This window comes from Phascolarctos cinereus, unplaced genomic scaffold, assembly GCF_003287225.1.
Source record: "Phascolarctos cinereus isolate Bilbo 61053 unplaced genomic scaffold, phaCin_HiC Scaffold_4;HRSCAF=312, whole genome shotgun sequence".
In the NCBI taxonomy this organism is placed as follows: domain Eukaryota; kingdom Metazoa; phylum Chordata; class Mammalia; order Diprotodontia; family Phascolarctidae; genus Phascolarctos; species Phascolarctos cinereus.
The window spans coordinates 554796398-554823111 of NW_027555847.1; the positions used below are offsets into that span (position 1 = coordinate 554796398).

Below are 26714 nucleotides of genomic sequence, written 5' to 3' on the forward strand. Positions count from 1 at the left end.
GTAAAAAATGTTATCAACAATACTTACTGTTGCCATAACAAGGTAATAATGCAAAGGTACAAAAATACAATGAAAGGACATATGGAGGCAAATGAGACTTTTTTAAAAATTACATAACACATGGTCTGCTTTCCTTTCTCTCTAAAAAAAAATCCTCAGCCTCATGTAATTCATAAATATACACTGTTTTATACACCATCCATTATGCCTTTGCTTCCCTGATTTTCTTCCATTCTCTTTCATTATTAATCTCCTTTTCATCCCATTCTAGCGCTCATTGGGTATTATTTTTCCTTTCCCATATACCAATGAGGAGAAGGAAATGATTAGCTAATCTAAAGTCTCAGAGTTTAGAGGTTAGAGATAGGTTCCCAATTATGTCCTGGAAAAATTGACCACTACATGACCATTATATCACTGTGCCATCCTCAGCTGAAAAAGAAAGAAATTTAAATTAAAGAAATTTAAAAATTCTTTGAAAATTTGCCCACTATGAGACTGAAAAATTATCTCTTCAATTTCTACTTCATTTTAGATGTCCAAATATTAGACAGAGAACTCAATGATACTTTGATGGATCTGTTATCCATTAGGGGTTCCTTCTCCTCCAATGATGCAGACTGTAACTGCTCTATGTTTTTCATCCTAATTCTTGTCTAAGTCTTCCCATAAACCCTCTGTACTGAGGTCACCTACTAAACCTCTTGATATCAAAGTGGTCACCAATAGAGCTATGCATTCCTTCTTCTTATGGCTGAACCAGCCTTTTTCCTAGTCATTTCTAATGACATCCTTTATAGTGCTTTTCCATCTTTCCTTATTTCTTTAAATTTTTTCTAGGAATAATCTGTACATACATTTTGCCTGTTTGCTGTTTATCATACCGGTGTTTAGTAGTTTCCCTTGATAGAAGAGAAGCTCCTTGAAGCCAGGGAGTTTCACTTTTATCCTTGTATCCCCAGTGCCTGGCCCACTGCCTAACCTAAAGTAGGCTCTTAATACAGGCTTGCCATATCAATGAACAGAGAGCATCCCTGATAAGTTTTGAGAAGGGAATAGGCAGGTTTTCACAAACAATATCTACTGGGCAGAACTCTGGTATAGATGACATACACTACTGGGATTTGTGTCATACACAGACAATAACAAAAGAAGGGTACTTTGCTCACAAATAGTGTCAGCCTGGCACATAACAGTCACTGAAAATGTTTGATGTATTGAATTAAGTTGAAACCATCAACAATCTTCCATGTAACAGTGCTCCACAGCAGAAAATGAAAGAGCAGGGTCTGAAAAGAAGGAGTAAGCTACAGACATCTAACAGGAACCCGGACTTAATGACTTTACGATGCACCCTCTATGATAGTAATTAAGAATTACTTTCCATTATTTCAAAATGTGGCTAATAACAGATAGTTGCCTGTGGGTTTTATCCTTCTAGAGTTGTTGCTCATCCTTCATTTTTTTGAAGAGGACCAATGACATCACACAGTGACATCGTAACTTGCACGCGAATAGTATTTAAGTGAGGGAGGGCTGCACAAAGTCATCAGCTTCACTCTTTCCTCCAGTCATCGAAGTCCAATGGTAGGACAAAAGCCAGACAACCAATAGTGGCTCAGGATTACAGCGAATGACACCAGCATCTTTGATGTCTGACCAGGCTCTAAGCAGTCCACAGCATCTGCTTCAGCCACCTTCATGGCCACTGCAACAAAAGTCTTCATGTGCTTGGTGTAGACATCCCCTTAACTCACCAACAGGTTTAAGGGCTGTTGTTTACCTTCAGCCTGGTTTAGCCCATCTGCCGAGAGTATGGCCGCTGCACACGCCACAGTTTCTTGGAGACATGGTGAGAGCTGGGTGATAGATGGACAGACTCGGTGCTCTACCCACTGTACCACCTAGCTGCCCATCCTTAAGTTACTTTATTTATATTACTTTATTTTATGCACATGCCACAGAATCTTCAGGACAAACTGGCCTACTGGCTATTTCACTTCCAACCTCCATTACCTTTGAATGAAACTTTGTCACCCTGACAACCTCTCCAACCCCTACTGCCCATGATCTCATCATTTCAAGGAAATGGAAAAGTAACTCTTCCCCATACCCTACACCCTACCCTACCCCCACCCACAACATTGGAAATGCAACCATCAAACAATCTCTAAAGTTTTTCTATCTTCAAAACTTCTTTGACTCGTTTAGAGGTGAAAGACGTGTCTACACTCGGTAGGCACACATTCATTTGAACCTGGAACCAAATCAAGGAAATTGAACTGTGGTGGGGATAGAGGGAGGTAAGGAACTAAACTGTGAGTTGGGCTTTGTGAGCACCATGTTCCAATCACCTAAGCAAAGCAACCTCTGCCCTGCATTTAATTCAGTCAATATTTACTGAGTGCCTAGAGCATATGAAGCCCTGTACTAGGTACTTCAGTGTCATAAAGATGTATATGGTCCCTATGTTCAAACTTTTAGTTAATGGAAATAGGTTTTGCATGACTGCATATGTATAATTTGTATCAAAATGCCTGCTTTCTCAAGAAAGGGGAAGGGGAAGAAGAGAGGGAAGGAATTTGGAATTCAAAAAAAATTTTTTTTATCTTTTTTTTTTTTGGCTAGGCATTGGGATTAAGTGACTTGCCCAGGGTCACACAGCTAGTAAGTGTCAAGTGTCTGAGGCCAGATTTGAACTCAGGTCCTCCTGACTCCAGGGCTGGTTCCACTGTGCCACCTAGCTGCCCCTGGAACTCAAAATTTTTAAAGACGAATGTTAAAAATGGTTTCCAATATAATTGAGAAAAAATAATAATTTAAAAGACCAAACCTCTATTTAGTAAAGTCAATTCAACAAGTAAGTGGTTATCAGCTAGGTACTGTGGTAGGCACTAGAGATTCAAGGACGAAAAAACCCCACCGAAACCAAAATACCTATTAGTTCCTGTCCTCAAGAAGGATATGGGGGAAAAGGAGGGTGAGAGAGGAAAAACATTTGCATATATATAAAATAAAGATAATTTAGGGGAAATGACAGTAGTAGCTAGGAAACTAGGGGAGGGTGAAGTCAGGTAAAGTCTTATGTAAAAAGTGGCAATTAAGCTGTGCTATGGATTCTAAAGCAGCCAGGAGGTACAGTGGAGAGAATACTGTCCCCCAGAGTCAGGAGGACCTGAGTTCACTTCCAGCTTCGGATACTTACTAGCTGTGTGACCCTGGGAAAATCACTTAATCATGTTTGCCTTAGTTTCCTCATCTGTAAAAATGAGCTAAAGAAGAAAATGGCAAACCACTCCAGTATCTTTACCAAGAAAACCCCAAATGGTGTCACGAAGAGTCAGACACAACTGAACACACACACACCACAGGGTTTAGAAGTTTTGATCAAAAAAAATTTTTTTAAAGTTTTGATCTAGAACTTATAATTCCTCCTCCTCTGGCACTGAAGAAGAAGGAAGAGTTAAGTAACAGCACTCAAAGCATTATGTCCTGGTGACTAATATTTGTTCAGAAACACAAGTGTAGAGGGGGCAGAATGAGAAGAAAGGCCAGGTGGAGCTCATCTCTGGCACCAAATGCAGCTGCCATATGTAGCACGCTACATGGGGCGGAGGAAGCTTGAACCCCTTTGTCTACACCTACAGTTTATGGAAAGACCACATCAATCGTCTCATTTTACGAGGGTGATGTTGTTCTAGGCCCCAACTCCACTTAAAGGCTTTCCAAACTTTGTACTTCCTGACATACAGAGTGAATGACATTTTGGAGTAGTAGCCTAAGCTCACAGGTCTTGAGCTAGAAGCGACCTTGAGGGTCACTTAGTCTACTTCCCCTCCCCCCATTATACAGTTGAGAGAACTGAAGTTGAAGCAGTTGTGACTTGCCCAAGGACACACAAGTAGTAAGGGGCAGAGAGATTTGAACCCAACACGTTTGACTCCACGGTCTGTGTTCTTTGTGCTGTGTGACCTCCTCCCTGGAAGGATGCCTGGATGAGGTCACTGTATTTGTTTCTCCTGTTTTACTTCGTTATAAGAGATCTCTCATAAAGTGGGAGTAATCTGTAAATGTATGCAGTGTAAAATCAAAACATATCAATAAAACTCAAAGTGAAAAAATTGTAATTATTTTTTTTTAATATAGAAAGAATAGCAGGCTGAGTCAGAAATCCTGCCTTCGGTGCCAGTTCCGCTACTAACTTAGCTGTGTACGCTTAGACAAATCTCTTCATCTCTGTGCCTCAGGTCCCACGAATGCAAAATAAGAAGGCTAAACCAACTCTAAGTAGACAAAATTTTTACAGGGCCTCTTAAACTTTTTCCTCTTGAGACTCCTTCAGCACTTCTTAAACTGTGGGTCATGACCTGGACCCACAGTTTAAGAAGTGCTGGAAGGTAGAAGCTGGTATTATTCTATTTTATATATGAGGCAGCTGAGGGATGACTTGGACCTGAGTCAGAAAGTTAACCGAGGCTAGAATTCACGTCTCTTGCTTCAGCTTCTACTCTGAAGCAGCTCTTCCTTTAAAGTAGCAGAGGAGGTGAAAACATGAGGGAAGGAATATGATTACATTTGGATGCAATGCAGAAAAAGTTTAACTGTGCAAATAAACCAGACCCAGAAGAACAGAACTTGAAAGATGCTGCTGGCAAATGGTAATTGGTTAAAAAAGAAACAAACCTGAGGTGAGAGAGGAATGTACCAGGAGAAAGGGAAAGGGAGAGGCAGAATGGCATTATCTTACATAAATTATCTTACATAAAAGAGGCAAGAAAAAACTTTTTACAGTAGAGGGCAAGATGAAGCAGGGGGGCGGAAAGTGAGTGAACCTTACTCTCATCAGAATTAGTTCAAAGAGGGAATAACATACACACTCAATTGGATATAGAAATCGGGAAAGTAGGAGGGGAAGGGGACAAGAGAAGAGGGGGCAGTGACAGAAGGGAGGGCAGATTGGTGGAGGGGTAGTCATAAGCAAAACATTTTTTAAGGAGAGACAGGTGTGAAAGGAGAGAGAGAAAACAATAAATGGGGGGAAAGGATGAAGGTAAATACATTTAGCAATAGTAACTATGAAAAAAATTTTGAAACAAATTTCTCTGATAAAGGCCTCTTAGAGAACTGAGTCAAGTTTGTAAAAATAAAAGACATTTCCCAACTGATAAATAATCAAAAGATATGAGCAGTTTTCAGATGAAGTAATCAAAGCTATCTATGGCCATACAAAAAAAAATACTCTAACTCAATACTGATTGAAGAAATGCAAATTAAAACAATTCTGACATACTGTCTCATACCTATTAGATTGGCTAATAGTGGAGGGGATGGGGAGAAGAGGGACATTAATACACTGCTGGTAGAGTTGTGAACTGATTCAAATATTCTGTAAAGCAATTTGGAACTCTGTCCAAAGGGCTATAAAATCAGGCATACCCTTTGACCTAGCAATGCTACTACTAGGTCTGTATCCCAAATGAGATTTTAAAAAAAGGAAAAGGGGCTATATGTACAAAAATATTTATAGCAGCTCTTTCCTGGTGGCAAAGAATTGGAACTTGAGGGCATGCCTATCCATTGGGGAATGGCTAAACCATTTGTGGTATGTTTTTATGATGGAATATTATTGCGCTATAAGAAATGATGAGGAATATGCTCTCAGAAAAACCTGGAAAGATTTACATGAGCTGATGCATAGTGAAATGTACTGTGTGCAGAGTAACAGAAATATTGTAAGATGCTCAGCTATTAATAAGTTAGCTATTCTCAGCAATGCAATGATCCAGGACAACTCTGCAGCACTTATAATGAAAAATGCTATCCATCCCCAGAGAAAGAACTGATGGTGCCTGAATACAGATTAAAGTATGCATTTTTACTTTCTTTATTTTTCTTGAGGGGTCTATGTTTCTTTCACAACATGACTGTTATGGAAATGTTTTGCATGACTACACATGTATAACCTATATCGAATTGCTTGCCTTCTCAATGGGAGGTGGGGTGGGGTGTGGAGGGAGGAAGGGAGAGAATTTGGAATTCCAAGTTTTAAAAATGAATGCTAAAAATTGTTTTTACATGTAACTGGGAAAAAATAAAATACTAAATAAAAGAAAAATACATATATCCTAAAAGAAACTGAAAAAAAGGCACACCTGAAAATAAGCAAACAGTTCTTATGACAATCAGAAGCATCAAGTAGATGACATTAAGAAGTAGCAGAAAGGTTAATGAAAAGTCATCAGCATCCCCAGGCTGTCAGCAATGTTGAGATAGAAACCTATCTAGAGATCTATAGGAATACACTGGGGGAAATAAAAATAGGAAATTCTGAAACAAAAATCTTTGCTTACACAAATTCCAGAACAGGTATTCTTATATATTCTTATTCTTTCCAGCTAGATGCTAGTCACAGCCAATAGAACAGCCTTCTATTACCAATGGCCAAACATTCTGCATTCCCTCTGACCCAACACTACTAACCTCTTATTTCTTATAACTTTTTCTTCCTTCCATCAGTTTACCAGGGGTGACCAGGCTCTGGTAAAATTTTATCATTTTAACTTAACTCTTGAGAGGCAGCCAAAGCTGTCACATTGAGCACTGACTTTGGAATCAGGAAAACCAGGGGTTGAGGCTTCCATCTGACTGTGTGACCCTGCATCAGTGAGGGCCACTTACTTACTAGGAATTCCCTTCATGGATAAAATCATAGATCTGGCTTAAAAACAACTTATAAAATCTCACAAAAGGATAATTTATAAGCCAGAATATCACACGCTGGCTTTGTGACCTTGGGGGAGTCACTTCAATTTGCAGTGGCCCGAAATGATTCTTGAAGACGATAAATTGCAAAGAAGGTGTTGACAGGTGTTTCCTGAGTGGAAGGTCCATAATCTAATGAAAGCACAGGTCTGGCCCATCCAATGAGAACTGTCAAGCAGGCTATAATATTCCCATCAACTAGTCATAACATTTGCTTCCCAGGAGAAAGTCTACTTGGGAAACAATATCACTGCCAGAAAGTTGTTTGTAAGTAGATACAGAGCAAAGGGAGATGGATGACATTCAGGATATAATCTTTCCATAGTAGCTATTTCACCACCCAACCCATTTCCACAGCAGACAGGGAGGGATACATCTACCAAACCTATCTGAAAATCAGTTTGGAAAATCAGGTATCCACCCTCTCTTCTGGACAGTGCTACACTGCTATGCTGATGTGTTTATTTGCCAACTCTCCTTTTCCTAGACTCCATGTATGCGTCATCCCCACTTCTGTTTTCATTTATCATTAACATGTTAGGCTTTCCAAGATTACAATGTGTATTACATTAGTAACAGTTATGTTATTCTCTCTGATGCTACTTATTCATCAACTCACTTAGTGAGACTCCTGGGAAGTACCTGGTATCATGACTGTCACATAGATTGTCTTTTATTGGTCTTCAAAAGAACTGCTTAAACCTCAAATATAAAATGGATCATTCACTTATGTTCCAGAGAATGCCATTTTCTGACTTTACTCCCCAAATTCTACGGGTACTTTAAAGTACCCTTTTTTTTTTTTGGAGAATTCAGTACCCTAAGTACTGGAATAGGAAAGCATTTATGAAACACTGACTACATACCAAGTATTGGGCTAAAAGCTGGGAACAGAAATAGAAAAATAAGCCAGTCCCTGCTTTCAAAGGGCCCACATTTGAACTGGGGGGAGGGCAACATATAAAGGAGGGTTCAGCTGCAAGGAGAGCCCCTCACATATTCCCAAACATACCTCTCCTGAACCCTGAACTCTCTACCCAATCAATAAACCTTACATATGAAATTTGACACCTCCAAAACAGAATTTATGGTGTTAAATATGACCCTCAACCTAGATTTCCTACCCAAATCCCCTATTTCTATGACTAGAAGTATCATCAGGCTTATAACTTCATATCCATCTTTGATTCCCTCATTCTCCTGAATATTTAGATTGGGAGATTGATCTACCATGATGGATCTACTAATGGAGATAAGCCACGTGGAAATAAGTACAGTATATTTGAAATGCCTAAAGCAGGGGTGGGGAACCTAGGTCCTCAAGTACAGCCCTTGGACTGAATCCAAAATTCTCAGAACAAATCCCCTTAATAAAAGGATTTGTTCTGTAAAACTTGTACTAAGTCAAAAGGCCACACCTAAGGACCTAGAAGGCCACATATGGCTTCCAGGCCACAGGTTCCCCACCCCTGGCCTAAAGGGTGCTTTGGAAATATATCCAAAGGATGGATCACATCTGGCTGATGGTAATAGAAAACTTCCTGTAAGGAGAGGTATTTGCGCTGATGGTTAAGATTGTAATAGGCAGGGACTGATGTGGGGAGAATGGGGTGAATGGTATTACGATGACAGACAATAACACAACAAAAGGCACAATGGAGATGGAGGAATTAAGCATGGTCCATAAACAATGAGTAGTTTGGTTTGGCTTTGGCGTGTGTAGATTGAAAGGATGGTGTGGAAAGTGCATTCACTTTGGAGTCAGATAGGAGGGGTGTGATTCCTGCCTCTGACACTACTACCTGTGTGACAAACTCCTTAATCTTTCCGGGGGTCAGTTTCCTCATTTATATAATGAGAGTGTGGGAATAGAGAACTGCTGAGGCCCCTTAGCAACAGCTACATGGTGAAACGGATAGAGCGCTAGATTTGTAGTGAGCAAGTCCTGAGTTAAAATTCTGGCTCAAAAAATTACGACCTGTGAGATCGTAGGCAGATCAATTAACTTCTCCTCCTCTATAAGATGGGAAGAATAATAGCACCTACCTCATAAGGTTGTTGTGGGGATCAAAGGAAATAACATATGGAGAGTACTTTGCAAACCTTAATGTGCTATATAAAATGCTGTTTTATCATTTTTCAGTTGTGTCCTACTCTTCATGACCCCATTTGGGGTTTTCTTGGCAAAGATACTGGACTGGTTTGCCATTTCCTTGCCCAGTTCATTTTACAGATGAGGAAACTGAGGCAAACAGGGTTAAGTGACTTGCCCAGGGTCACAAAGCTAGTAAGTGTCTGAGGCCATATTGGAACTCATCTTTCTAACTCTAGGCCTGGTACTCTATCTACTGTGCCACCTAGCTGCCTCTGCTATCATTAGGAAGTTTTTCCTGACATCAAGCCTAAATTAGCCTCTCTGCAACTTCTACCTGGTTCTACCTTCACAGGGCAAACAAAACAAGCCTGATCTTTCCTGCACATGATAGCCATCCAAAGTTGAACACAGATATCAAATAGCCCCTCTGAGAGTTCAGCTTTTTCCAGGCTCCACATGCCCAGTTCTTCACCAAGTCTTCATGTGACATGATCTCAATGCCATTCATCATTCCAACTGCTCTCCTCTGGTTACTGTCCAGCTTTTCGATGTACTTCTTAGACTGTGGTGCCCAGAACTGAATACAATACAACTCTCCAAATGAGATCTGACCAAGGCATAACACAGAAGAGACAATCACATCTCTCTTAATGGAGCCCCAGATTGAATTAGCTTTTTCAGCTGCCACACCACATTGCTGTTTCATACTAAGCTTGCAGTCCACCAAAATCCCCAGATCATTTTCAGAACAATTTATATATAACTATTCCTCCCCTATATTGTATTTGTGAGGCTGGTTTTTTTATACCAAAGTGTAAGATTTTATATTTGTCCTTTTTGAATTTTATCTCATTAGATCTCTTTGGATCCTAACTATTATTTACTTTGTTATCTATCCTTCCCATCTTTGTTTTATCTGTAAATTGAATGAAATTATCTGAATTCTTAAAAAGGGCACTAGGTGGCACAGTGGATATAGCACTGGGCCTGGAGTCAGAAGACCTGATTTCAAATCTGGTCTCAGACACTTACTAGCTGTGTGACCCTGGGCAAGTCACTTAATACTATTTGCCTCAGTTTCCTCATCTGTAAATGAGCTGGAGAAGGAAATGGCAAACCACTCCAGTATCTTTGCCAAGAAAACCCTAAATGAGGTCATGGACATGACTGAAAAATGACTCAACAATAAATTTAAAAAGAGTACATACCTGGGGTGCTGACATATTAGCAATGAAACATTTAACAACTATTCTGAGTTTGTCTACTCAACCAATTCTTTAGTTTGGTACTAGATCATTGAGGGAGGGCCTTAGAGTTCATTCAGAGCACAGGGTCACATGGGTTTTGGGGGAGGAAAGTAATACTAAAAGAGGTACGGTAGAAAGATTAATCTGGTAGCAATATATCAGATGGACTGGAAGTATGAAGAGATGGGAGCTGAAAAGGACAGCCAAGAAGGTATCACAATAAATCCAAGCTAAATGTAATTAGGGCCTGAACCAAAAGCAGTAAAAATTAAAATGATACTAATAAAAATTAATAATATTAATATTAATGACAACAATAATAGCATTTACATAATGCTTGATGGTTTGCAAAGGACTTTATAAATATAACATGTATCCTCACAATAACCCTAGGAGGTAGGTGTGAAGCATTCCTTGAAGACAGAATCTATAGGACTTGGTGTACAACTGAATATGGGTGGTGGGGAAGAGGCAAGGTCAAGGGAGAAGTTAAACACAATGCTAAGGATTCCAAATCTGGGTGTCTGGGAAATTAATGATGCTCTTAAAAAAAGTAAGGGAGCAGGGAAAATTTTGAAAGTTTCAGTGTTAGGATGAAGTTATAAAAAGTTCAATTATAGAAAGAGGAACTTGGGCTACCCCAGTGGGACCTCCAGATGGACTGATCTTACAGGAAGTTAAAATATATAGATTTCAGGGCAGTTAGGTGGCATAGTGGATAAAGCATCGGCCCCGAAGTCAGGAGGACCTGAATTCAAATCTGGCCTCATACCAGTCACTTGACACTTGCTAGCTGTGTGACCTTGGGCAAGTCACTTAACCCCAATTAAGGGGGAAAAAAAAGATATATAGATTGGGACCTTAGGCAAAAACTAGAGACAAATATTTGGGAATCCCTCACATTAAGTAGACAGCAATCTCTTTCTTTACCTCTCTTTGTTAAAGAGACTACTTCTTATCCTTATTAAGAATCTACCACATACAAGGAAAGCCTTGTGCTGGTCCTGGGAATAAAAAAACAAAGAAGAAATGATCCCTGCCCTCAAGGATTTTACAATCTAATTGATTATGTATCTTCCATGACAGTTATCCCTTCTACATTGCGACTTTCCCAGTCCTCAGTTTCCCCATATTGCGAGTCAGTATAAGAAATTAAATGGAAATTTTTTAGGAGTTTTGCAGAAGCCACAGACAACATGTGCAGGCCAGCAGAAAACAAAGAAAGTATAGAAATTCAGAAATGCATAAAATTCATGCATAGGGTTGTATAATATCAACATATTTTATCTTTTCAAAGGGAAGGCGAACAAATTTACACAGATTTTCCAGATCATGGGGGCACTGTGCCCCTAACCCTCACAATGTGAAAGGGGTAACTGTATTTTCTTTTTTTTTTTTTAAGGCAACTGGGGTTAAATGACTTGACCAAGGTCACACAGCTAGTAAGTGTCAAATGTTTGGTCTGAGGCTGGATAACTGTATTTTCTAATATTTTCCTGCAAACATACCTGATTTTGTCCACTCCACTCCCCAGTGTCTTAACACAGTACTGTGTATGTAGTAAGAACTCATAAATACCTGCTGGGTTATCGATTTTTATGTTTGTCGTTTTGGGGAGAGGGGTAGATGAAGAGACACAGGGAGGCCTCACCAACTTCAGCCTAACTTCTTTGAGGTTGATTATTGTTCTCCTCCAATGACAACTTGCCCTAATGCCTTATTGTGGCTTGGAGGCGACACCAAATTATTGAAGGCTATGCCAGTGGTACACAAGCTTGCTAACAGGTCCCACCAAAAGAGAAAGGCCCAGCCCTCGAGCTGGATTTCTGTTCCCTGAGCACCAGCCTCACTCATTTCAGAGAAAAGTTGGTCAACAAGTTGGCTCCAGGGTGACATGTTTCAGCCACAGTCTGCTCTCAAAGACTGTTTACCTAGTAGTCAACATCCACAAAATCAAACGCCTTTGAAGCTTCCAATGAAGAAGCTAAGAACACCACCGCAAGTTAGTTCAACTTGGTCTCCCATATAACCACAGAAAAACACAGGAGCTTTCCAAGGAGCTCAGATTTTAAAAGGACATGCTCATGAGATGGAAGAATGAAAAAGTGCCTCTTCCTCTAAAGAACATGATTACGGAAGGCCAAAGCCTAGACTGAGTCAAGGCTTACAAAGTGACCCAAGGACAATAACAAGGATTGTTTTATGGATGTTCAGAGCAAGAAGGACAAAGAAAGAATAGACTAGCTGCTTGGCACAGATAGTTTAATAATAACAGAGGACAGAAAGAATGCAAAACTATTATTATTGTTATTTAGACCGTAAGCTCTCAAGGGCAGGGACTGTCTCTTGCCTCTTTTTGTATCCCCAGAACTTAGAACAGTGCAAGGTACATAGCAGGCATTTAATAAATGTTTATTGATTTATTGATTGATTTCTGCCCACCATAGAAGATGATCTTTAATCTGAAAAGAACAGAACAAACACAACTAATAAGAAATGTAAGATAATATATAATAACTAGAATTCACATAGCAGTTTAAGGATTGTGAAACACTTTACAAATATGATCTCATTTGATCTTCATGACAATGAAGAAGGTGATGCTTATTAACTCCATTTTACAGATAAAGAAACTGAGGCACAGCAGTTAAATGACTTGCCCAGAATCACATACCTAGTACCTGTCTAAGGCTGAATTTTAACTTAAGTCTTCTTGAATCAAGATATGATGGTATAGAATCACCTAGCTTCTTTACTTAAATTCAGGTTTCCAGGCTCAGACAAATTACATCACAAGGATTTTGAAAGAGCTTGATGGTGTGAACTCAGAAATACATAACTGACAAATTTTGTAAAACTGTGTAGAATGAGAAAGGTGTCATTAAATTAGATTACTAAACTAGATGGCCAAAAGTATTAAAAACTAACAAGATTATATTTATCCCTGTCACATGGTCCAAGTCTTATCTAAAACTTTAATCAAATCAACTGCATAAGCACAGGTGGAGAGAGACTTGGCGCAGTAGTGGGTCACAAGAAAGAGATGGAAAGGCCTTTGTTCATCAAATTCAATAAAAGCTGGAGTGACTGGTGTGGTTGCCAAGAGAGGTAATGAGTGTGTTGTCTAGAACAAGGGAGATGAATATACCACAGTTTTAATCAGCATGACTAGACAAAATGGAGGGTAGTGAGGTAACACAGAGGATAGAGTGCTGGGTCTGGAGTTGGGAAGACTCCTCTTCATGAGTTCAAATCTGGCTGCAGACACTTAGTAACAGTGGGGCTCTGAGCAAGCCACTTAACCCTGTTTGCCTCGGTTTCCTCATTTGTAAAATGAGCTGGAGAAGGAAATGGCCAACCACCCCAGTACCTTTGCCAAGAAAACCCCAAATGGGTTATGAAGGTCAAAAGACTGAAAAACAAATAACAAAAGGATATAAAACACATGATGACTACAACAGAGTGAAACAAAAAAAAAAGATCACTAGAAGGAAGTTGAATTCTGAGTAATGGAAAAAAACAAACAAACAATGAAGTCTCCAGAGAAAAAGATAATGAAGCATACTTCCTCCTTCCTCATGGCAAAGAAAGTAAAGGACTACTAGCACAGAATACTGTAAACATCATTAGACAGTCTCAGTATTAGATGTTTTTGTTTAATTCTTAATGCTTAAATTTTCTTAATAATTAAGCTTAATTTGCTTAACTTTTTTTCTTTGTCAAAAGAAGGATTCAATTTAGGAAGTGGGAAAGGACTATGTTGTAAAGACAACAGGCATTAATAAAGTGTATTTTAAAAGATTTCCCATTATAGCCAAAAGCAGCTTTCATAGTCAGACATGGACCACTTTTACAATTCTTACGACTTTTCTCTGCAAATGAAAAGAGATGTTGTTTCCCCTGAGGCTGCCTAGTCCACACTCTTGGAGGCAAAGATCAAGGCCAAATACTCCTCACCTCACAACAATTTGAATGATTATCAGCTATCTTGTCCAAACTATGCTAAAGAATGAGATAAAAAGGCAGAAGAACACTACACTGGTAACATGATGAGCTCCTACAAAAAGGCCTTTCCCTTGTTGCATCCCACGAAATTGCATTAGGTAAGTATTGTCTTTCACAGCACTTAGTACAACATACTACCTTATGAGTATACACAGAAAGAACTTAATAAATGTTTTAATATCTTTTTCCACATAGTTCTAAATTGCTTTCCAGAACAGTAGGACCAATTGGTAGTTCTACCAACAATGTATTAGTGTGCCTGTGTTTCCACATTCTCAGCAACAATTATTTTCCATTTTCAATTATCTTTTTTTTTTTAATTTGGAGGGTATGAGAAACTGGAATTGTCTTAGTTTACATTTCCCATATTACTACTGATTTGGCTATTTTTTTCATATCATTGATGATCACTTACATTTTTTCTTTTGAAAACATTTGCTCCTATCTTTTGATCACTTATGCATTGGGGAATAGATTAGGGGCTTATTCATATGCACCAGTCTTATTTTTGTTGCATAGATTGTGTTCATTAAAAAGCTTTTGAATTGTACATCATCATAACTATATTTTGTACTTTATGATCTTCTCTGTATCTCATTTGGTTATGAGATTTTGATCATTTAAATTTTTGTGATGTAACATTTTCCATTTAATTTACTTTTCACTTTCGAACTCATTGTAGTATTAATGGTGTAAGTTTAAGCCTATTTACTGCCAAGGTACTTTGCAGTTTTCCTCCCAGTTCTTGTAGAACACGGAGTCCTTCTGCCAGTAGCTTGTGATCTTGGGATTATCAAACACTGGGCTACTATGTTTAACTGCTTCTGGTTTATACTTATCTAGTCTGTTCCATACTGACCTACTTTCTATTTTTTAACCCAAGAAGAATGGTGTTGAAACGTCCTCTTCCTTTCTACACCAAGGTGTACTAGAAGGTTAAATAAACATGAAGATTTGGTCACCATTTTAAGAAGACCTTTACAATGATATTGGATATTGGATTACTTATGTTTGTTTGTTTTTTAATCAAGATCTGTGATTTCACTGGTATAAAGAACTTCTCATAAGAAAGCTCCCACTATAAATGCAGAGTAGGCTTCAGTTTAGTCATCTGTAAAATAAGGCAAGTGGATCAGGTAGCCTGTCAAGTTCCTTGGAAGCCTAGAGCTATAAGCCTAGATGCTTTTAGTCTTAGAGAGTTGCCTTTGGCACTGAGAAGTTAGGTGACCTACCCAAAGTCATACAGCCATTACATATGATAGGTGAGACATATTGGGTTCATTACTCTGACATCACATAAAGCAAGAGATTAACAAAAGTATGCAAGATAGTATCACTAGTTCAATTGTGTAAGTAAGAGTGCAGGTTAGCATGGATAACCAAAATCTACAACTAACAGAACAATCTGACAGTAGCTTGGGCTTCTCCTCTCACCAAATCTTATGATAAAACTAAAGAACAAGAAGGTTAAGGAAGTCTATGCTTAATCTTTAATTTCCTCTTCCTGCTCCCTGGGAGGAATGCCAAGAGGTCATTGTTGTTATTGTTCAGTTATTGCAGTCATGTCTGACTCTTTGTGAAGCCATTTGGGGTTTTCTTGGCAAAGATACTGGAGTGGTTTGCCACCTCCTTCTCCAGTTCATTTAGCAGATGAGGAACTGAGGCAAACAAGGTTAAGTGACGTGCCCAAGGTCACAGAGTTAGTAAGTGTCTGAGACTGTATTAGGAAGATGAGTCTTCCTGACTCCAGGCCTAGTGCTGTACCCACTCCACCATCTAGCTGTTTGCCAAGAGATTGCCAGAAGTCAATAAGAAGAGGCAGGAGAAAAACCAAGCGCTCAGGTAATCAGACTGTGTATCTTCAAGTTAACACTACAACTAAATCCTTAATGTGAACCCAGTAGGGAAGTGATCAACTATGATATTTGCTTACAAGAGAGACAGAAGAATAAAAGCAGACTTTAACTGGAATTTACTTAGGGAAAGGACAACTGATTACCAATATAATCAATGTAATGTAATCACCACATAAGAAAACCAACTGGTGCTGATAACCCTTCCTACACAGCCATGAGATTAAGTTATACGAAGTAGGAAATACTGAGTAGAATTGTGTGGGCTTTTTTTTTTCATTCTACTTCCATTTTCTGCCAATTCCTGGAAAACAGATACATTTTGAGAACCAAAATGACCATTTCCTGGACCCCAATATTGTTTTTTTTCTTTTCAGTTTTCAGAAAGTGAAATTGCAGCACTGTTTCCCCACTTAAGTACATCGGCAGGAGATGTAAGCTACTTGTTTGTTACCATGCTTTATACGTGCTCAGTAAACATTAAAGTCATCTTATTGCTTTCCTCCCTCATCATGGGGCTATGCCAGGAAAGGCACTAAATGAAATTTTACTATTATCGTGAGAAACCCTATATACACATGCTGCTCCAATTGCCAGAGGAAATAAAACACGCCGTTTTAACTTTTATGAGCTGCTGAATTTTTAGTCATTCCAAGGATTTGGTTGTTCCTAGTATCTCAAAGGAAAATAAGGTCTCTGAAATTCAATTCATTGCATTTATAGGTAAGGTACTCTGCCAAGTGTTAGTGATGCAAAGATGAAGCTGAACAGCTCATGGCCCCAAGGAGCTTACTGGCACCTAGAGGAGATAAGACAGAGACACAAATGACTAGAAGACAAGTTGGAATGTGATACAGGGCTTAGAGATAGTAAACATAAAGCTAGATGGCAAGTATAGTAGAAAGACTAAGAAATCTGGATAACAGTTTCAGTTTGGCCACTAAACTACCAATATGATCTTGGGGAAGTCTTGACCTCTCTAAATTCCAGTTTCCATATCTGTAAAATGAGGAGGTTAGACATGAACTTTACAGCCCCTTCAAAGCCCAATGATCTTAAGATTGGCATAAGCAATCTACACAGAAAAAATTCAGAATAAGAGAGATTCCACAGGAAGCCAATGCGGAGGCTTATCTCCACTGAGGAGAACTAAGTTTTTAAAACTGTAATGTAATTCTTAGAGATAAGCTAGTGTTTGGGCAGTCTGGTAAAACCTATGGATCACTTCTCAAACCATGTTTTTAAATCATAACATAAAATATGTAAGATTATCAAGGAAACGAATTACACTAAAATATAGTTACTGAAACATTTTGAAAGTTTACAGATTCAAGGTTAAGAATCCCTGCTTTTGTAAAACCCTCTGCTTTTTTTTTCTAGACTCAGAAAAGTTAAATGACTTGTTGGAGAAAAAAAAACAATACTGAGCTTCTTCATGGTAGAGTAAGGGCTGAAGTCTTGCTAATTTTTTTTCTTTCTAATGTTTTTTTTGATACTTAAAAAAAACAAAGATGGTTTCTTCAATATCTTCCTGTAGAAATACCCCTTTCTCTCATTTCAGTGGTCTTTCTATCATAAATAAGCTGATCCATATTCTCCCATCTCCATGGGAACCAATCTTTCTAAACATCTGTTTCAATACCCTGATCTCAAAAAGTCACACTCTGTTCCCCCAGGGCCAAAGTGTTTGCTCCTGCAAAGAGGTAGTTAAGGGGTTAGCACAAAATCTTCCATGGATCTGCCTATGTCTAAGGGGATTTTCTCCCAAGAGGCGCCAGAAAGACCTAGTGACTACAGATTTCACCCACAGATGTAGTCTTGCTTTTTACATGGCATGGATCCCAAGATCACCTGTCCACAAGATGGTCTTGGATCAGATACTTCATATGAAGAATACATCTAGTTATCGATGAGCTCTATCTGGTAAATTGTTTATAGAGGTCCAGTTAACACAACACTCAAGAACTGGTCTTCTATGACACAGGGGCAACTGCCAAAGCTTTGGGTTGTGTTTTAGAGGTAACTAGATGGCACTGTGGATAGAATACTAGGCCTAGAGTGAGGAAGACCTGAGTTCAAGTTTAGCCTTAGATACTGACTAGCTGTGTGATCCTGGGCAAGTCACTGAATCTCTGCTTCAGTTTGCTCACCTGTAAAACATGGATAATAATAGCACCTATCTCCCAGAGCTGTTATGAGGATCAAATGAGATAGTAAGAGTAAATTGTATTAGCATAGTGTCTGGCACATCGTAGGTGCTTAATAAATGCATGTTCCCTTCCTTAGTATAAAAAGAATTAGATATGGAGTCAAAGACCTGGGCTCATTTCCTGGTTCTATTTCTTACTCTCTATGAAAACTCAGACAAATCATTTCCCTCACTGGTCTTCATAATAAAAAGTTTGAACTAAATCTCCAAGGCCCCTTTCTACGTTTAAGTCCTAATTATGATCCTGAGGCACTGCAAGATGAGTCATTAAATGTAAAAAAAAAAATTAAAATTATACAATGTCCCCAAGCCTCAATTTCCTGACACAAGAAAATCAATCAATAAATCACTAAGCATATATTAAATGTCTGCTACATGCCAGACTAGATGTTAAGTATACAAAGACATAATGTTGGAGTTGTCCTAGATTATTTCTAAGGTTTCTACCAATCCTACCACCTTATAAGTATGTATCCAGTATCATTTTAGCGTGATTTATTTTTATTAGATCTTTACAATTTTCAATTAACAAGTATTTTTAAAAATTTAATCTGTTCTTCCCACTAGCCCATCATATTGAGTACATTTAAAAAAACAAAAATAAAAACAAAATAAATCTCTCAATACATAGCTGCCTTCTTCTATATCCATAAATTTGGTTTTTTCTTTTTCTTTTTTTAAAATCACAGTTTATTTTTCCCTCTAATTACATGTAAAAACAATGTTTGAATTTGAGGCTTTTTGTTTTTAAGTTTTGAGTTCCAAATTCTAACCTTCCCTCTCCCCTCCCTGAGACAGTAAGCAATCTGATATAGGTTATACATGTGCACTCTTGTAAAACATTTCCATATTAATCATTTTGTGGAAAAAAAACTCCAACAAAAAAAAATGAAACAAGGAAAGAAAGTAAAAAAAATTATGCTTCTGCATTCAGACTCCACCAGTTCTTTCTCTGGAGGCAGAAAGCATATTTCATCATGAGTCCTTTGGAATTGTCTTGGATCACTGTATTGCTGAGAATAGCTAAGTCATTCATGGTCTGTCCACGAATTTATGCTGGCTATTCCTCATTCTGCAAGGTATATAGTCTCCATTACCTCCTTAAATCCTTCAACACTTAAATCAAAGCCATCCCTTAAAAACTCCCACATTGCCCATATCTGAAAATGTACGTCTCTTTCTTCATTTTAAGTTCATCACTTCTGTCTGGAGGCAAGTGCCATCTTTTACCCTTCTTTACTCCTTGCTTATCAATGCGTTGAACACTATTTATTTTAATCAAATTAAACACCCAAATTAACTACAAAGGACATAGGAAGAAAGATGTCACCTACATCCGGAGAAAGAACTGATAGAGGAAAGTATGTATAGAATGATTTTACATATACATATATACACACACACACACACACACACACACACACACACACATATATATATATATATACATGTATGTATGTATATACATATTTGAGCCTAATGGTAGAGTGGGGAGGGGGAAGGAAAGAAAAAAAATTTACATGATAATTTTATTCTATATTTAAAAGAAAGAACAAGTTGCACATAATAGATTTGCAGTTTCATGTGCGATAATTTTTTAAAATTATATGTTATGGAAATGTTTGTTTTATTCTATAAATTAAAAATAAAATAATTTTTTAAATAAAAAGTAAAAGAAATGTTAAAAAAAAAATTAAAATCTTTGAATGTTGGAGCTAGAAGGGCTCTGAGATCCTCATCTTCAAGGTCCTTATATATTAGAGGAAACTGAAGATTGGGGTGGTCATGTGATTTACCCAAACTCCTCCAGCTACAATATAGGACTAGAACTCAGGCGTCCCAAAGCAACATCCTCTCCTCTACTAGGGATGATGTGGTATTCTATTTATGGTATAGACGTTAAGACATTTATTTAATGCATAATAAGTATATGGCACTGTATGGCAGAAAGCTCATAGGGATTAAACCTGGCAAGACCTCAGAATAGGCCAAGTGTTCATTTACAGATGAGGAAATTGGGAACTAAACTGTTTGAGCGATGTGCTCAGGGTTAAAAAAAAAGCAAGAAAATGGGTGAGGGAGAGAGAGAATTCGACAGTCAGCATTTTTAAAAATAAACACCATATATAATCTAAATAAAATTGCTTCCTATCTCAGGGAAGGACTAAGTGAGGGAGTGAGAGAGAAAACTTAGAACTCAAAATTAAAAAAAGAAAAAGAATATTAAAAATTACTCTTCCATGTAACTGGGGGGGGGGAATAAAATATTATCTTAAAATTAGATTAAATTTAAAATATATATTAAAAATTTTTACATGTCATTGGGAAATATTTGATGAAATAAATAAATTTTTTCAAAATGTATCAAGATATAGGATACCTACGCACTTAGCACAGTATCTGGTCCCTAAAAGGCAGCAAGGTTGATACAGATGACAAAGTGCTAGGGAAGACCAGAGTGCAAATCCAAACTTGGGTACTTACTAGCTGTGTGACTCAGCAAAGTTACTTAGCCTATTTGTCTCAACTGTAAAATAGGGATAATAATATCTGTAATAATAAAATAAAAAATAAAAAAATATATCTGGGGATAATAATGCTGTAAAGTTCATATTAGATATCTGTGAAGCATGTACACTGTGCTAAGTAGGCACTTAACAAATGTTTGTTCCCCTCCCTTCCCTAGGAAGTGCTTAATAAATGCTGGTTGACTTATCATGAGCTGGAAAGGAACTTTTAAAACACCTAGTACAAAGCCTTCATGACAGATGGGAGTGCTGAGGCCCATCTTTGTTCAAGGTTAGATTAGTAATAAGTATCAGAGCCAGTATTTAGATCCAGGTTCTGGCTCTGACTCCAAAATAAGTGTTTGTTCCACTAACCATGAAGCCTGGGATGATTTTAAGCCAATCCCCGTTAGGGTACCATATTCCCTAACTATGCCAATCAATGAAGAGTTCACTGGATTGCCTCAGTAGGACTACATACAAAAAAAGCCTATTAGACAACAGAACAATAATTCTTCTTAGAGTTTAGATCATGTCAGTCACAGACATCAGTCCACAGTCATATTTTGTTACAGTAGTTGCATATGAGCAATTAGATGCAAGAATTCATCCCCATATTGGTGGATGGGCACTATAATTAGAATAGCTAAGCAAATTATCACTGGCCCAGAGTCTGAAAGAAATCAAGTCAAACAAAAGCTTGTTTTAAAAAAAGAAAAGGGAAAAGCTCCAATAAAGATTAAATATGTAGCTCTGAGGCTATACTCTACCAAATGCTCATTGCTGTGAGACATAGCCAGAAATCCAGCATTATTCCTGACCTTGTCATGCCTTCTTTCAGGTCCATGAATTGGTGGAGGGTATGCAGGCTCCATACCTCCTCAAATCCTTCAAGACCTAAATCAAAGCCATCCCTCAATGAAATCTTCCCTGAACTATCCTCTCCTTCCTCCCCATCACACACAGCTGAAAACCATCCATCTACCTCATCAAATTTTAACCACATTTTATCTAGATCTCTGTTTTTCTTATCACATTTTACCTTCTATCTTATCCTCTTTGTTAAATGATAAATTTCTTTAAAAAAAGATAATTTTCACTTCGGTATCTCAAGAAGCTAACACTATACCTTCAACGTAATAAGTTCTTAAATGTTCTTAGAAATGACAACAATAAACATGAATAAAAACGATGACCTTTTTATAAATGAATATTTTGAACCCATGTGAAAAAACTAGGATACCAGGTGGTAAAATCAGCTCAGAAAAGAAATGTCACCTTCCTTTATGTTAGTGTTCTTGTAAACCACTCCAGAAATCCTTCTATGGACCATGTAATGAATCAATAAACACTTAGTAAATGCTCACTGTGTGCCAGGCACTGTGCTACAGAAAGGCAAAAGACAGTCCCTGCTCTTAAGGAGCTCACAATCTAATAAGGATTCCAAGGAAAAGAATTAAAACCCCTGCCAAAGAAAAGATTCATTTGCTCTAGGTCTGGCCATTCTTTTTTGACTGGAGAAGAGAGTTTATGACATTTATATTGGAGCAAGAGCTTTTGCCTTTCAGGGTACCCTTACTATTTTGCTGAAAGTACACAGCTAACCCAGGCCTCTACACGAGTTAATGTGGTTTGGAAAGTACGTTAGTTTTAAAGATGGTGACTGGGCCAGACAGGATCCTACCTCTTTCGAACTTCAATTGTTGGTAGAGCTGAAATTGATCCACTGATACCAAGCAGGCAATCTGAAACCAAAAACAGAAAGGTGAGATTTCCAGTACCGCATGGAATTGTGTTTGTTACTACCCTCTAAAGTTCTCTCCTTGTTGAGTTTTCTGTACCACCTAAACACAAATCTTAACACCTTTCATTGCTTTTATAGTCCTCCTATACAAGTCATCCCTGCAGCTCGGTGGCATACTAGATAGAGCTCTGGGCCTGGAGTCAGGAAGACTTGAATTCAAGTCTGACCTCACACACTTACTAGCTGTGTGACCATGGGAAAGTCACTTAAATTCTGTTTGCGTCACTTTCTTTATCTGTAAAATGAGCTGGAGAAGGAAATGGCAAACCACACTAGTATCTTTGCCAAGAAAACGCCAAATGGAGTCATGAAGAATTGGACATGACTGAACAAACAAGTCATCCTCTGCTAGAGGGCACTACAGAATCACCAAGCCAGAAAGGACCAAGAAATCGCCTACTCCAATCTTCTCATTTCCAAGTACGAAAATCAGACCCAGAGAAAGGTTTATTACATGTCGAAGTTCACATGGGGAATTAATGACTGAGCCGGTGCTTGACCCCAGTTCTCATGAACTCCTCCATCCCATGTTCTGTTTACCACACTGCCAAGTGTATACTCTTCTGGAGCAACAAATTTTGTTCTTTCCACATTTTCTAGATAAAGTGGTTTTTGGTTTTTAAAAAGATTGTGCATCTCACTTTCTAGATTACAAAGCAACTAACATCAATCAGATTAGAGATATTAGAGAAAATCTCCTACTGAAGAATTCTGATCAATTTTATGACCAACCATGGTGTGTGCTATTTTTATCTCTTGACAAAGCAATCATAGACTCCATGTACAGAATGAGGCATACATTTTTGGACACAATGTGCTGAAATAGACTTTTTTGTTAACAAAGGAAGTTTTTTGGTTTTGTTTTATTTTGAATGAGGGGAAGAACAAGTGATGGTCATTCAATTCTTTCAGTCATGTTGGACTCTTTGTGACCCCATTTAGGGTTTTCTTGGCAAAGACACTGGAGTGGCTTGCCATTTCCTTCTCTAGTTCATTTTACAGATGAGAAAAATGAGACAGACGGGGTTCAGTGACTTGCCCAGGGTCACACAGCTAATAGGTGTCTGAGACTGGATATGAACCCAAGTCTTCCTGATTCCAGGCCTGGCTCTCTGTCCACTGCACCACCTAGCCAAAGAGCTAATAATACTGATACAATTAAAAAAAAAAGAGGATTGTTGAAGCATTTTTAAAAAATATTCAGAAGAGAACAGGAAAAAGTTCAGAAAGACATAGACAAGCAAGAGAGCTTGAAACTACACTGTTGAACTTACCTTATTTCTTTTTAAAGGCAAACTTTTGTAATACAGATGAAGAGTTTCACCTACATTCTATTTTGTATAGAGAACAAATTTGTATATGGAAATGTTCAGGCTTGTTGATGTTTATCAAGTTAAGAATGATATCATATTTTAAAAAATAAGAAAGAAATGTCCTGCTCTGATTAAAAGAAAAAAAAACCCTAGGTCTCCTGATCCCTTCCTTCACACAGAATATGAAGTCTTGGCCATCACATAAAGTCATACACTATATTAGTAAAAAATCAAATACCAACTTGCAGCCTTCTTGTGGTAAAGTTGCCTTTTCTTTCTCAGATGAGGATGTGAGCTAGAGTTTTTGTTTGTAACAATTATTTCTATACAGCCAAATATCTTTTGAGATTGCTGCTGCTTAAAAGATTTATAATTTGAAAAAGAAGGATTTCATAACAAAACTCCAAAATATGAGCAAGCCCATACAAGTTACATTCTTAGCTTAGTCAATAGAAATCTTCAAGCTTCCATTTTTTAATCTTATTTTTATATCTATAGATTGCTGCACTTTACTACAACTAATGATGAGACCAAAAAAAGTACAGTAAAGAAGGTGTGGGAGAGGAAAAGAGGCAGCTAGGTGTATTCTGAGTCAATGCAATAAAGAGTGACACATGAAAGAATCTAGTCCTAAAGGAGGACCTAAATCAAATTGGCCATCTGGATAAAAAACTAAACTGTCAACTACAGTGTATGAAGAACCAAAAAGTCCAAGCAATTTGGGATATTTCCCATTCCCAACAGAAAGAAATTAAACCAGGAACAGAGTTTAGGAATAAAAGCTTTTTCTTCTAAGCAATTTTATTTGGTTGAGAAATGCTCTGTGGGTATGTATGTGTATATGTGCACATGTATATGTGTGTATTTGTGTGTACATAGGTATGTTTATACACACACATGCATATGCACATTTGTGTATGCTATAGTTGTTGAATTCTACAAATAGCAAAGAAGGTTTTTCAAAAGACTCATTGTAACAGATATTCCAAAGACTTAGATTGAGGTTTATATTTTTCATATGCTATATCTCCCCAAACTAAAATGTAGTGTTTAATGGCAGAACTTAAAAAAAAAGAAAAAGAAAACTTTTTAAAATTCCTTATAACTCTTAGTGTATTGTCCCCACGAGGGCAGGTCCTTCAAGTGTTTGATAATTATATAAAAGAGAAAGAACTGATAAAAATAAGTATGTCTAGAATAATTTTACACATGCACACACTTGTGTCTAATGGTAGCCATCTATAGGGCAGGGCGGAGAAAGGAAAAAAAATTTACATGACAACTTTATCCTATATTTAAAAGTAATAGCAAGTTGTACATAATATTGGTTAAACTGTTAAGGAAATGTTTGTTTTATTCCATAAATCAAAAATAAAATAGATTTTTTAAAAAGATAATGATGTAAAAGAAGAAAGGTGGAGGACAAGAGAATAAGGCAGATTAAGGCAGTATAGGTGGTATAATGCATAGGGTATGGGACTTGGATTCAGAAAGACCTGATTTCAAACACTTACTCACAATGTGACCCTGTGCAAGTCACTTAATAATCTCTTTGGGCCTCCATATCTTTGTGTATAAAACAATGGCCTCTAAGATCATGCTCATCTCTTAGTCTATAATCCTATGAGCCCATGGCCTGGTGACAAGTGAATCTCTTTAGGGAGCAGCTAATAATCACCCTAAGTGATTATTAGAATTGTGCAGGAACAGAGCCCAGAGACTACACACTGAAGTGGTATCTGTGCATGACATATAAGAGGTGCCTAATGAATGCTTTATGGGACATTTAAGTGGTGCAATGGATAGAGTACTGGGCTTGGAATCAGGAAGACTCATCTTTCTGAGTACAAATCTGGCCTCACACACTTACTAGCTGTGTGACATTGGGCAAGACACTTAACCCTGTTTGTCTCAGGTTCCTCATCTATAAAATTAATGGGAGAATAAAGTGGCAAACCACTCCAATATCTCTGCCAAGAAAACTCCAAATGAGATCACAAAGAGTCAGACATAACAGAAAAATGACCGAATGAACAATGAATGCTTGCTGAATTCAAAATAATATTTCCCAAGGCCTGCTTTCTTTCATTTCCTTCACTACCTATTCGCCTTTGCCAGGAAGCCAAGTTGCCTAATGGATACAATGAGGACTTAAGGAAAAAGAAGGCCAGAGGAGAGAAGGTTGAACCTTGATTCACTGTGAAGTCCAAGGCAAAGTCATTTGAGACTTGAACCTTCTTATTGTATAGAATGGGAATAATATTACCAGGGTTTCACTGACCCCAAGGAATAAATGATCTAAAACCTGAAAAGTATTCTGTTAAATAACATCTGGGGAGCTTTGTCCTAATGATTTCTATACATTTCAAATAATATAAGAAGACTTCTAGGATAATTTCAATGTCACTTATTATTTTTATGTCACAAGAAAGGCACACGATATGCATGGAAGACAAGGGGAATAAAGTTACCAGGAAGAACAGAAAGAGGGAAATGCTAATGAGAGAATGATACTACCAAACTACAGAGCAATCCATGTGTCCTCAAGTCACAACAGTAGAAACAAATAATTATTACCAGAAATAGAAAGAAAATGGATAAACTCATTATGAAAGCCCATAGTACTGGTGACCAAAGGCTGTGATCTCATGTAGCAACTATTTCTACAGTTTGTTTGGGTTCCCTCTTATCATCTTCAAGTTAGGAGGGGTAGAGTCAGGTGGGATATTCTTTTATAATGACATTGGGATAAAGGTCTGAGAGCCAAGATATATAGAGAAAGAACATGAAGATGTAAAACCAAGAGTCACTTAAAGGTAGATAAGAATATTACCAAACAGTTCTCAAAGGAATAACTGCAAACTATTAACAACTGTATGAAAAATGGTTCCTGCATTACTAATCATAAAGGAGATGCAA

At 37.8% G+C, this 26714-nt stretch overlaps 1 protein-coding gene across 1 annotated transcript in view; it reads right to left on the bottom strand.

Moving 5' to 3' along the window:
- The window catches only part of RNF144B (ring finger protein 144B), a 92758-nt gene that overhangs the window by 13392 nt on the left and 52652 nt on the right, over positions 1 to 26714 (bottom strand). Inside the window, exon 4 of the mRNA XM_020986827.2 lies at positions 22363 to 22423. Coding sequence (XP_020842486.1) covers positions 22363 to 22423 — 61 coding nt within the window. The remainder of the gene's footprint in view (positions 1 to 22362; positions 22424 to 26714) is intronic.